The sequence below is a fragment of the Rhopalosiphum maidis genome, chromosome 2, assembly GCF_003676215.2.
Source record: "Rhopalosiphum maidis isolate BTI-1 chromosome 2, ASM367621v3, whole genome shotgun sequence".
NCBI lineage: Eukaryota > Metazoa > Arthropoda > Insecta > Hemiptera > Aphididae > Rhopalosiphum > Rhopalosiphum maidis.
Window position 1 is genome coordinate 31,365,629 of NC_040878.1, and position 14,424 is coordinate 31,380,052.

At 29.2% G+C, this 14,424-nt stretch overlaps 1 protein-coding gene across 3 annotated transcripts in view; it reads left to right on the top strand.

The window, feature by feature from the left end:
- The window catches only part of LOC113553878 (ATP-binding cassette sub-family G member 4-like), a 36,312-nt gene extending 30,450 nt beyond the window's left edge, over positions 1–5,862 (top strand). For 2 of the 3 annotated variants that reach the window (XM_026957436.1, XM_026957435.1), the window contains exons 8-11: positions 27–195; positions 266–366; positions 484–639; positions 5,111–5,530. In XM_026957436.1, the coding sequence (XP_026813237.1) occupies positions 27–195; positions 266–366; positions 484–639; positions 5,111–5,530 (846 nt within the window). Of the gene's footprint in view, positions 1–26; positions 196–265; positions 367–483; positions 640–5,110 lie in introns of all 3 variants that reach the window. The other variant, XM_026957437.1, reaches the window with a different exon arrangement.
- Positions 5,863–14,424: the final 8,562 nt, after the last annotated feature.

A 14,424-nucleotide genomic window follows, 5' to 3' on the forward strand; every position in this document is an offset into this window, starting at 1 on the left:
TAATAACATATTATTATTAATTTTAGACATATTTATTATTCAAACTATTCATGTACACATTTATCGGCCTAGTAGTTGGTGGGATGTTTTTTCAATTTGGAAATGACGCTTCTATGACTATTTTTAATTATGGTTTCATATTTATTACCATAATCGTCTTTATGTATACACCACTCATGCCAGTATTGTTAAAATGTAAGTTTTATTAAGATTCATGATTTATTACTCGAGATGTTTAATTTTCAACTAGAATGTATAATTTTAGTTCCTAAAGAAGTTCAGCTATTAAAACGAGAATACTTTAACCGATGGTACGGACTGAACGCTTATTTTTGTGCGCTCACGTGTTCACAACTCCCAATGCAGGTAAGAAGAACCGTAACTTTTAAAAGTTATAAACTTATAACTTATAATAAACATATTATATTACATTAAATTAAATTTTATTTTTAAAAACATATTTACACATTATATATCTTATAGTTAATCCTATCGTCAATCTACATAGCAATAACCTACTTCTTAACTAATCAACCATTAGAATGGGAACGAGGAATTAAATTTTCCGTCGTATGTTTGATGGTGTCCTTATCATCAGAGAGTATGGCGTACGCAATTTCCTCACAATTCAACGTTACGGTAAGTTCTTCAAAATCCACAGTGCATCTTGGTACACTGTATCATTTTTTACTACTTTAACCAATTGGTAAATCCTAATTTAAAATACGTATATATAACATAAATGGCGTAAAAATAAATATTTGAAGGTTACACAAATCACTACACTGCAAAGTACATAATATAAAATGTCTTTCGATTGTACCACGGCATTTAGCTATTACTTTTATTTTGACTATTGGCTGATCACTTTAATGGATGTATTAAATTTCAATTCAACGATAAGTTTATGTATAGATTCTTAGCAAAGAAGAGGAAAGGTTTAGCATATATTTCTAAAATAGTTTATACTATACTACAATAATACTACATTTGTATTATTATTATTTTCTTAACTCGAATCGTAACTGAAAATATTATTTTAAAAAATAATTAATGTCCAACCATTAATCTACCTGGGAATAAATATTCTAAATAATTTATCTTATAGTACGATAAACCAAATGTATAAAATATCAACATTGTCTTATTTTAATTACCCGACATTAAAGTAATCTGTATAACAAATGTATAAGATATTATTTATTTTCCTAGTAACAAGACGTCATTCGTCCTTCATGAACAATGTCTACCGTCTGGATATACACACTGGTATCGTTAGGAACAGAAATATAATATAGATTACCTATTAGTGCACTCGTGCTAATTTACTGCAAACAATGACGAGGATAATGAGAAATGAGATTAAATTTCTTAAGTTCCGTATTATACTTAAATATTAAGCCCTTTAAATTTTTAATAAAAGCCAAATATTTTATAATATACGAATTATATGGCTAAATTTGATCATTATTTTTTTCGTTTCGTTACGCGTTTCCGTCAAAATGGAATGCCGATAACGTAAAAAAAAATAAAACAAGTTTTATGCAGTAATTATTTTTACAGACTGCATCTTCTTACACCATCGAGCACGTAAAACATAACGACTAACATTTTTAATAACTTCCACATTTACATTGCGTAGTTTATATTTTATACATTATTTATTAATTGATATACAATTAAACCTATTGTTTATATTATGAAGAAAATGAAACATATTTAATTAAATATGGAAGAAAAAAATCTGAAACCAAAGTGCATTCTATTATGTAAGTTTTAAATAATTTTATAAGAAAATCAAAATAATATAATAATTGATAAATCATATTTTAGAAAATAAAACACTGAATTTAAGTACAAATATAATTATTGATATATTATGCTTTTTGTACATATATATATATGTACAAAGGCATAGATATAATAAAATATTTATTTTTTTAATAAAATAAGGAAGTTTGTTCCACCTCCTAGGATCACATTATATGTAGCTTACAATTTTTTATAGTATGTCACATACTTTTGTAAATTTTATTATACAATCGTAAATCTCGTTTTACAACTGGAATGTGGAGTACATCGTATCTACGATAAACTTCAAGTGTCGTTGAAGTACTACAGTCGTACAGGATTCCTCTTTGTATTCGTGTTTGAAAACACAATACTATGACGCAAACGCAGAGTAAATTTTCTTTGCTTATGAAATGCGGTTTTCGTATGCCACTTCTATCCAGCCTTGTAATTAGTTATAATTTATAACTTATTATTCCGTAGGCTCTAATATTATATTAATAGGTATTACTGTACCTATTAGAAGTTTGAACGTGTCCATTATGATCATCATCATTATACCATCACTCATTATCTAACTATTACTATTATTACTATTATTATTATTATACGGTAGATATAATTTTACATCACTACTTGCACATCTGCAGGAAAGAGCACTATTGTTAATTTCAATTATAACGCTTTATTATATGATGTCTTTCCGATATATTTTCCTATAACAGATAATTAAAAAATTAAAAATAGAAACTGATTGTTCTTATACACAACAACAAAATATACAAACAATAACAAAAACAAAAAAAATTCTTTCATATTATGCAAATAAACATCAAATATTAACATATTTTTCTCAATCCTTGGCGATTTTGTACACTATATTGTAACTTTACTGTACTGTCTATACTGAACTAAAACTTTGAATGACAAAATATCTACCCAATCAGTGTTCAACTTGGCAAAATTAAAGTAGGGGGACTCTATTAACTTTTAAAAAAAGAGCGTCCCCATCACTTGTTAGACGTTACTAAGCCGTGTGGGCTACACCCCCACATCCTCTATACCCCTCTTTAAATCATATGAAAAATATTTATAAATAATCAAACTAAAAAAAAATTACTGTAAATATTATATTGTATATTTTAGTTATAAATAATATTATAACAAACTCAAAACTAACTGAATAAAAAAACAATTCATTTTAACTATTTATTTAAATAGTTCCATAATTTATCATAAGACGTATATTTTAGGATGCAATAGTAGTTAGAACAAATATTTTGTGGCACAATTAGTAGTGATGATATAAGATAATTAGTTAAATAAAAATAATAAATATCTTAATAATTATTAAATCTATAGTAAGAAAAATTATTATGATGTTATCACGTGAATTTTGATAAAAATTAAGAATTATGCAGACTATGCAGTGTCCCCTGCGTTCCCCTTAAAAATAAAAGTAGGGGTACGCTAAAATTTCTCAAAAATTAGTTGGGGTACTTCGTCCCACTGCGCCCCCTCCCCCCAAATTGAGCACTGATGTCAATACAACAAAGTATCGCGTTTTGATACGCGTCGTTTGTGCGTTTTCATCAGTGCGCGTACGATACGCGTCCATGTGAAACGGACATAAAGCATTACTACACGTTGATGGATGACACAACTGCTATAACATTCACCAACTGGGCATCCCATTTATGATCATTTTTTTCTTCACGTTTTTAAGTTGCTATTGAGAGACAAATGCTTGCCTAATATCAGACATACGGGTCGTGAAATGTTAAGATCATGAACGTTATAGCTCGCATTGTCAATAAATCAACGTGTGTTAACTTCGAAACGAACGTGATTTCTATTGCTATTTATACACATCGACAAACGAAATTTAATTAAGCTCACAAAAATAAAACGGTAACGCGCTCAAAACAAGTAAAATTCAATCGTATCTTGCTGCTACCGTCTCATTTAAAACTTCCAAAAGTGCTTCTACTCGATATACATGGGGGAGAGGTAGTAGGACCCGGGTACACGGTTTCGTTGAAATGAACATATCAATTTTGAAATAAATTCATTTTACTTACATTTTTTTTAACGATATATATACAATAAACATGCATATATTGTATGTGTTGTCATTTTGATAATTTAATCTGTGAGTATTGGTATGCGTTTATATATTTATAATATATTGTCGATTAGAGGTTTTATAATACATGATTCGCATAAATATTTAGTACAAATAAAGCTTAAAATTTGGTGAGAGGGTGATCTTTTTTTTTCTTGTGTTATTACTTCATGGGGGTGAACCGTTTGCACAATACTTACCCCCATGAAAGGGTGACCTGAAAACATATATATCGTATAAGTACTTCCTATTAGGGCTCGGATTTCAATGAATTTGCATCTTATTTTAGAATGACTTACGTAATGTTTTCCAAGCTATAAATGTGTTTCAAGTACTCCATGTTGTACATGCAACACTTTTTTTGGAGCACTTTTTTAACGTTTTTAATGTTTTTTTTTATTTTTTAGCCTATTTCTCGTATTATGACTAAACAAATTAACTTCATCGAAATATAAACATATTTCATTGTACAAAATATATGTAATGCATAATAAACTAAAAATGTGATTTATTAAATTTAAGTTTTTACTCATTTTTTTATATTTATAAACGTACTTACAGATTTTTTTTTTTTTGCTGAATTTTAATTAATTTATATATTTTATTTATACACTAATTTTGTTATTAAAAAAAAAATAAAATTATTTAATATAAATGTATATTTAAATTCATTGTTTAACGATTTTGAGTCATAAAAACATTTTCATAAAGGTAATTTAAATCCGGCTACAAACGAGTTGTGTCCCAATTACTGAATTGTGTCGAACAATTTTTATAAATTCAAATCGTGAATTTGTTTATTAAAAAATTAAAATTATATTATATATTAAAATATTTTACACAAAAAATGAAAAAGTTCGTATAAAAGTCATATTATCATAGTAAAAATTGTAACTAATCTAAAAAAAATCATTGTTTCGTCTAATAAATATAAATGTAAATACAAAATAAAAATAACTGCATTAATAATATTAATAAAATTACATATTTCTTAAATTAAATATTTTATACTGTTGTGATCTAATTTGTGTAAAACCTTATAAAACAGTTGGGACTCAATTCGTGTATCCCTTTTTTATGACTGGGACACAACTCGTTAACCGCGTTAAATCCGTATCCTAGTTTATAATGTATTGCGATTGGACCTGAATAAATCTACTCACACTTATTTGTACTCTTTACTGATGTTTACAGAACAGCGTGTTCTTCGGACCGTGCGTGGCGTGCCCGATGATGCTGCTGGCGTCGTTCGGACTGGGCTACGAGGAGAACGAGATACCCGGCATCATCAAGCTGGGCATGAACTTCAGTTACCTGCGGCACGGCGTCGAGGCGCTCGTCATGGCCGTGTACGGCAACGGCCGCGGCCGGCTGGAGTGTCCCAAGAGCGAGGACTACTGCGATCTCCGGGACCCGTCGGCCCTGTTCAAGGCGGTCGGCATGTCCGAAGTGACGTACTGGGGCTCGATGAGCGCCCTGTGCGGCATGTTCTTAGCGTTCAAGTTGGCGTCGTACGTGATGCTCCGGCGGAGGCTCAGCACCAAACCGTCGCTGCTGCTCAAGCTCGGTTTCGTCGGCCGCTTCATCAAAGCCAACTTTAACATTCCTCGCTGACCGCCGCCGACTCTCTCTCTCTCTCTCTCTCTATGTATAATGTGTGTACATAATAAGATACCAAACAGCATTTGTGATATAAACTTTTACTTTACGATAACTTTAGATATATACTGTAAAATAATAATAATATCTGTTTTTTACACCATATATTGTCCTAATGATAATAATAACTGCAGTATATATACACTGCATATATACGATGTTTCGAATCTACAATAATATGTATATTATATATTATTTAATATTGTATTGCGTGTATAACATATAAAGGGAAACAGGAATGACCGATTTATGCGCGTATAATGTATAAACATATTATTATACTTAAAGAAGTAGTTTTTTTTTAATTATATTTAAAAGTATTTTTTTTTTGACGATTCAAATCTTTATGACTTAAATATTCGTAATACGCGTGTTATAATAATATACAGAGTGTATCAAAAGTCTTCATCCGATTTCAAAAAATCATATAACGGTGCCTAGTTCACTATAATCGTTACGGCGCCAAATTTATTAGCTAGACAACTTAAAACAAACTAGGTTGTCGACTTTTCATCTTATCTTCCCATTAGAATATGGGTCGTTTACCTGCGGCTAACGATTGACGAGCTATATAAATCTGTAATCGGATGAAGACTTTTGAAACACTCTGTATTATAAATTATAAATTATCCATCTTACACGTGATCATCGCGGGAGATTAACGATTAAATTTATAAGCGCTATAGATTTTTACGGTACCTGCTATACACATCTGCATTCTGCAACGGACAGAGACAAGTAATAATAATATATATATAGATGCTCTCTACACGCGCTTCTGACGTCTGACGGTTTTGGTTGGTGCGCGGCAACAACATGATAATTAATAGTAATAATAATAATAATAATAATACTCAGATGGTCGTTCAAAAACATAATAGAACTCTGCTACTCCATAGTGTGAGTATATTATATAGTATAAAACCTTAACGTGCGTGAATAATGAATTTGAATAGCGAATGCGCTTATTCATGGTTTAAGACTATTATCGGATGATTCTGCAATTGTTTGGGTCTCTAGGACGATATTTTACCATTCGTAAAGTAGATACTTATTAATGATGAAAACGTGCTAATACTTATGTTTGTATGCCTGTGACAGTGTTTACTAGTTTCCTACTATATATAAATACAATAGAGTACAATATTTGTTATGGTCGACTGAAATTGATCAAAAGATAATTTTTCAACAATTTTAATATACACGACATTGTGAAAACAAAGAAATTTTATTGTCGATTTGTCGTGTAATTCATTATTACCTATTCCGTATACAATTGTTTAATTTTATACCAACTTTAGAAAAAAATGAATTCTTATTAACTTATAAAAATCGATAAACTACCTACTTATAGACATACTGTTTAGTAAATACGACAGTTAAAAAAAAAAATCATCAAATCATTCGAATTAAATAGGTACCTATTAATTTAAGAAATAAACTTGAATATATATTGAATAGAGTGCCAACAAGTTGGATACAAAATACAAATGATTTGAAGTGTAGATAAAAATATTTAAATTTCTAAAAAAAAACTTATTTGGATTAAACGACTTAGTGTTGATAGATAATAGTAATAAAAATGTAAATATAGATTATTCTGTACAAACATACTAATATATATATATATATATATATATTGAAGACGTACATGCCTATATCCCGACTAAAATCGTTACAATTGAACTTTTAAATTACATTTTATGAAGCGATGGTTATAATATTATTTAATAACTATTGATTATTCAACATCACTTGACGGCTGATGTCAATATAATTCTGGTTTTTAAATAAATTTCGAATATATGTATATACATATATACACATATAAGAGTAATGATCAGCAGGCACCAACAGATACATTATTCATGATATGCAAATAATAAATACTTAACTATTTAATATTCATATTCAATTATACGTATAGCTTATTCGGTACAACGAACTGAATTGATGAAGTGTGCGGAGCATCATAATACACACTACTTATAGGGCCCATGCAGCCCATACATCAATCGTAATTACATCACTTGAACTGTCATTGTAATCGCCTCGACCGCAGTTTGTTTGACGATCATACATCATTATGCCACCACTCTCGAGCATAGGCGTTTCCGAGCAACTGCCGAGACACTATAATATGTACATAACATAAGTATGTACGGGCAACACAGGCACAACGACCTAATGTTTTTTTATTTTTAGGATGTAGAAAGATTAGAATGTCGTTTTACACATCGCCGGATCACGAGTTTATTATGAGTTCCCTGCCTACTAGATAATATGATGGCTTTTAAAATATCGAGAAAACTATTGTAAGTCGCCAAAAATAAAAACCGGAGAACTCGGTTGGGTCGCTATGCTGTATGCTATATATGACACTTGTCGCGCATACCCCGTGACTGAGCATAATATCCGATATCGCAGTATCTAAAATATGTGTAAAATTTGAATTCGTTGTGTATACGAGTGTACACTGTACGATAAAAAAAAAGGATTCTGAGAGGAGGCGATCAATTATATAGCCTTTATTTCTAAGCATATATATATGTATATATAACTATTTATTTACATTGCAATTAGTAGTTTATTTTTCTATTGGTAACAGTAGGTTGCTTGGACTTATTTTTGACAAAAAACAAACCACATACTTATTATATAATTTGAAATTATAAAAAATTGATTGTAATTTATGGAGTAATAAAAATTTTTGTATGGTTTCATTGTACAATATAAAACTAGTTACCTATAAGTGCTATTAACCTTTAATTCAATACCAATGTACTATAAAACGATGTAAATAAATTCATGGTATAAATAGTTTAAAATTAATCTAAATCTAAATATTTTTTAAATTTTAAATACCCATATAGCCCAAATAGCTCAAAGTTTGTAGATATATGTGTATGTTTAAAATTGCAATTTGTATTTAAAATGTGCATAGAAAATTATAGGTTATTCTCATTAGTAAAAGAATGTTTTAATTTATAAGTTACTACGACTGAGATTTTTTAAGCGATACTAAAGCACTTTACAGAAATCATATTTTTTTTAATTCGTGTGAATTACATAAATATTTTTAGTTATTTCTGAAAATAGGAAATGAAAATTTAAACTTTACACTCAATTCATTTTTATTATTTTTATGAATAAAACTTATAAGGAACGTTGTACTATATGTTGTGTATGGATATTAAATATTTTTTGAATTTCCTAATTAAAAAAAGAATGTCATACATTTTTGCAAATTTAACTTCAAATGCTCATGGAAATTTATTGTGGATTTATATTCATTTTTTTAAATTACAGTAATAAAATCTTACGATGAACCTTTTATTAAATTGTCATGTTTCCTGACTGAGTTATAACATTTTTTATCGTCATTTAAAAAATAATAATAAAAAAATTTAATATTAAATTTAATATGCCTATAAGTAGCTCAAATAAAGTCAAAATATTTTATCAGACCACGTATATAACATTTAGTTATAATAACATTTGGTTAAAAAAATGCAAATAGGTTACCTATACGACTTGACGTTTTTGAAAAGTATTACAGAGTTTTGAAGCTTATGATTGAATGACAAACGCAAAAAAACACACATCATTGTAGGTATGGTTACCGCAAGTTACCTAACACAATACATTTTATATCTTTCTATGCCGAGTCTAATGATAGTCGAAAAGTTCAAATACCTGTAGAAATCACAAAAGAAAAAAATGAAATAAATATTTTGTTCAGTCGACTCATAAATTAATATATATACCAACTACAGTGCTACAATGTAACATGTGTCTTATTGCCTACCATTAATAATTATAAATATTAAATGATATATTATATGTATTATACCTAATAACTGTTTTAACATATTAAGACTTTTAAATTATTTTATAGGTAGCTACGGCCTATGCGTTTCGCCAATACTGCGGGATACACTTAAATTATTATTACACACGTTTATACGCATTACGCAATTACACAATATTATTATTTGGCCATTCGTCTCTCTTCGACTAAACTTTATTGTGTATATTATGCGGTATGTATTATTTTAACATTTTTTCCATACATTTTAGGTCACGCATCAATATAAAATATAATATATTGTTCAGAGAAAATGAAAGTTGGCATATAAACGATTTTCTCCCGTCTGATAATAACACAACCTTCCTAAACATATACTTACCTGTCTATTTAATGAAGCATAATATACCTTTCGATTATCCTTCTCCTCCCATACAACCAAATGGACAATAATATAATAATAATAATTTATTACAGTTGATACGTTTTCAGTAGATTGCACTGAATATGTATCACAGCAAGCTTAGAAAGACACCTACCTATAATCATTTATTCAGCACTTAGCTCAATATTTCAATTTAAATGCGATAATAAGTAACTAAAGTATCAACAAAAAAAAAAAAAAACCCGGTCGTACCAAAATATTAATATCATAAATTATAACATATATATGTCACTTATATAATATTTTAGTATTATCAATAGGCAATCAGCAGTACTCGTTACCCAGTAGCATTTCTCTGAGGCAGGAGATACGATCACATTTGTCAGTGCCAAACGTCCCAGCATTTTATTGCCCACGGATAAAGTGATATATTAACCCTATAATTTCCCCCGTAAATACGCCACTGGTATAATACCTACCTACCTATTATACGACCTTTCTAACTACCTGACCTTGGTAGGAGAGTCAACTAGTCAAGTATGGATACATTAGATACACTTAAAATTATAATTCCATGCCATTTAAGTTAAAATTACATACCATAACGCAGAGGGGTCTGTCCTAACCACATACTGTGTGTAGAGTTTTACTTAATTTTAAAATATTTATATTGATAAAATTGCTTGCAGCATAACAATTGCTAAGAAATTATTTTTTTTTTTTAACAAGAAAACGACGACATTACGTTGTTACTCTTCTAATTGAAAAGTAAAGTGATTTCATTACAATTTTATTTGAGTAACGAGTAAAGTAACCTTATTAGATTTATCGCTGAGTAACGAGGAAAATAATTTATTCAACACTATACTAGGTACTCACTTCAGTAAATATTGCTACCATAAGCATAGTTTGTTGGTTAATGTTTTTGCTGGACATATATATTATATCTTCTACCTGTACGTTTGTAAGTAGGTATAATTACTTCAAAAAGAGTGTAAACGAGATCCTTAAATTCTCTATGGCAATAAATGATAAGTGAAAAATCTAAAATAAAATGCAATAAAATTCTTCATTTATAATCGATAGGTCATCATCAAAAAGTCACCTAATATTAAAATATCAATAAATAAATAATTTAATTAATTAATTCAATAAGATGTGCGTTATCCGCACAGTTATGTATCTTTCGAGCTATTATTACCTAATCTAATCATTGGGTTTTTATCTTAACATAATAATAGTGCTATGCATCTAGTTTCGTGAAACATTCTTCCGTCTATCGCATTCTTATTTAATTCAACAATATATTTCAGCTCTATTGTCCTATTGAGCATGACTGGTCCCTCCAAAACAATAGGTATCAAAAAACATAAAAAGTAGTCACAGTCCATTTAAGAGCAAAAATATTCTCTTCCCAACCGAGAAAACTCTTTCAACAAATTTAAATGTTCAGATCAGGCGCGGATCCAGGAATATTTTTTTGGGCGGGCACGTAAATTTAACCACATAAGATAATGCAGTAAAATTCAGATTTAATAAAGAATAATTTTCATTTAGTTATAAATATAATAATAGTTAAAAAAATATATATATATTGTAATACAGTTACATGGAAAAATTTAACCTTCTTAACTTATTACTAGCAAATTCATTTAAAATTTCGTCTGGATTTTGTATTAACTCTTCACTTTTTTCTCGTTCAATCGATAGCAGAGCTAGGTTGTGTAAACGTTTTCCGGTCATGGTCGATCTATTATACGTTTTAATTCTCCTCATTGTAGAAAAACTCCTTTCAGCTGTAGAACTTGAAATTGGAATAACTAAAATTCGTCTGTACACTTCTTCTAGCTGTAAGAATGATGCTCCCATGCTTTTAATTGATAAATAGGCTTCTATAGAATTTGAATCTGCAGCAAACATTTTTTTTCCTAAATCACATTGTGCTCTCATTGAAGTGTATTTAGCATTTTTTGGTAATGTATTTAATTTTGTTTTAAAATTTTCAAGTCCAAGCAATTTTACCAACTCGATAAAATTACCATTATTTTGAAAGGTGTCAATATCAGTTTTTAAATTATCATAGTCGTTATCATCAATATAATTATTAGTTTCTCTGTGACCACGTAAACCAATATCTTGTCTCCCGCAATATAACACGCATCTGATCAACGATCTCATAATTTCCCGATTTTTTAAAATGTCTTCTTTTAGTTGTGTATTTAATTTTGTTGCTACAGAACCATTTTTTTTAGCGGATATCCACGATTTATATTTTTCAAGAGACAGTTTATGAATATTTGAAGAATTGTGTTTTTCTAACATGTTTCCAATATGCTTCCAATCAGAATAACCATTAACAATTAAAACTTCATCTCTATAGCCGGAATTATCACTAGTGAAATGGCGACAGTAAAAACAAAATATCGAATCTCTCATTTTCGAGTATTCTAACCATTCGTATTTTGAATACCACAAAACATTAAATGATCTTTGTTTTCCACCGATGTTTCGTCTCGGGAACGTAATGTTGGGTTGATTTGGCCCGTTTTCAACGTTTTGACTAATATCAAAAATATTGTTTTGGATATCGCGATCATTGACACTTATTGTAGTAGAAGATTTACGAATTTTTTTAGAAGTAACAGATTCATCAGATTCATCCGATTTTGAAAGGGGGAAAAAAACGTTTCGTGGCCTAAAAGCAGTATTTATAAATAAAATAAAACAGGATTTTAGAATATCATAATATATAAAGAATGGCAACTTGTTTTTATGTGTGAATAACAATTTACTATAATAATATAACAATCTACGTGTATATACTCACGTGCACATCAACAATTCGTAGATGGATTTCCAACAAATTTTAATATTTAAATTATTTAATAAAAATGTGGATTCAGGTATCGCGTATTGGGAGTTCACAGCAGACAGAATAATATTACGAGTACACGTGTGACGTGTGTCAATTAACAATTGGTGGTCGGGTGATGCCCAGTTTTACGTGCACTTATTATATCTTATCGGAGTTCCATCGGCATTCAAACGACGACGATCGATATTTAGATAAAATCAGGTTAATCACACGGGCAACTACATGTTATTAATAATAACTTATTATAAATGGTACCTAAATATAATGTTGTTTTGTTATACTCCCCATGCACGATTAATACATATATAATATATTTGATAAAATCAATTTTAAAACTTATAGTCAAAATTCTAAAATAACAACTTGAATGCCAATATTCAAAATTAAAATTATTGTTCTTGAAAATTTTGGGTGGGCCCGGGCCCACCCGGCTCACCCTCTAGATCCGCGCCTGGTTCAGATTATTTAAATCTAATCGTCTTAATGAGTAACAATGGCATAATTGCAAATAGTAAAATGCCTTCAGGCGCATCGATGATACCACCGGCGAGAAAGATGGTACTAATTCTGATAATTTTCAGAATATGCAACCAAACACGCTGATACACATTCCTGCTAACTAATTAGATAGACGATAGTCTTTATTAAGAAGACGTCAGCGCACTATTTGTTTTTTCATCTCTCTGACCTACAAGCAATATGACAAATTTTACGTTCCCAATAATGACTATAACCACATTAATATCTTAAATTAGAGTGAAATTACCTCTTAAAAAATTTAAAGTTAAGAGCAATGAGGGTTACCTAAGGCATCTCATAAGTGTTTTATCATATTTTTATTTTAAATCGATGTATGAGTATTTTAAAACTGTAAATTGTTTATACGTCTTAAAAAACTCATAACTCGCTTTGAAATTAAAATATAATAAAATGCTTATGAGATGCCCTAAATAATTTTCTTAACTTTGAATTTTATAAGAGGTCATTTCACTCTAATTTGAAAAATTGCTAATGCTAATCATCAGTGGTGCCCTAGGGAAATTATATTTTGTGTTCCTAATCATAGGCAAACATCGGAAGAGGGATTTAGAGGCTTTTTTTCTGCCGTTTATAAAGTATTGCTACTTTTGCCGCCTTAACTACCTACCCCCCCTTTGCACAGCTCTGATTATTAATCATCTACTGCAATCTCTGTGTTTTTCTTTAATGAGTTGTATTATGTGTAAGGATATTACTTTAATTGTGTTAAGGGTATTTGGATACATTTGGTAGAAAATATGTGCTGCATTTTGAATACTAGTTGCGAGTGATTAAACTTATTTTAACCACATTATCTAAATCTATTGATGTTTTTAGATATGGGTATATTAAAATAATTATAATTATCTATAATTTGACTGAATGTTTTTCAATTGTTTTCCTAGAATAGTTAGGTAGTTTTTTTAATGGTTGATAGATAATTTAGGGCTAGAAATACAAGCCGTGTGATTTGAAAAGATATTGACTTACAAATTTCTGTTAGCATGTAAAGGCCGTATATAAGGTTAGGAGCACCGAGTGGGAAACACTAGTTTAAACAAAACTTGTTTTAAAATATAAATCTTTAGTCACTAGTTTACAATAATCAAAACATCAAAAATAATTTAGCTACAAAAAATATACCCTTGTAGTATTTCAATAAATGTAATGATAACTATATTTTATTATTAAGGTATTAAAAATAGCAATATAAAAACAAAATATGTCATAACTTAATACAATTTTTTAGTTTAAAACTTTTA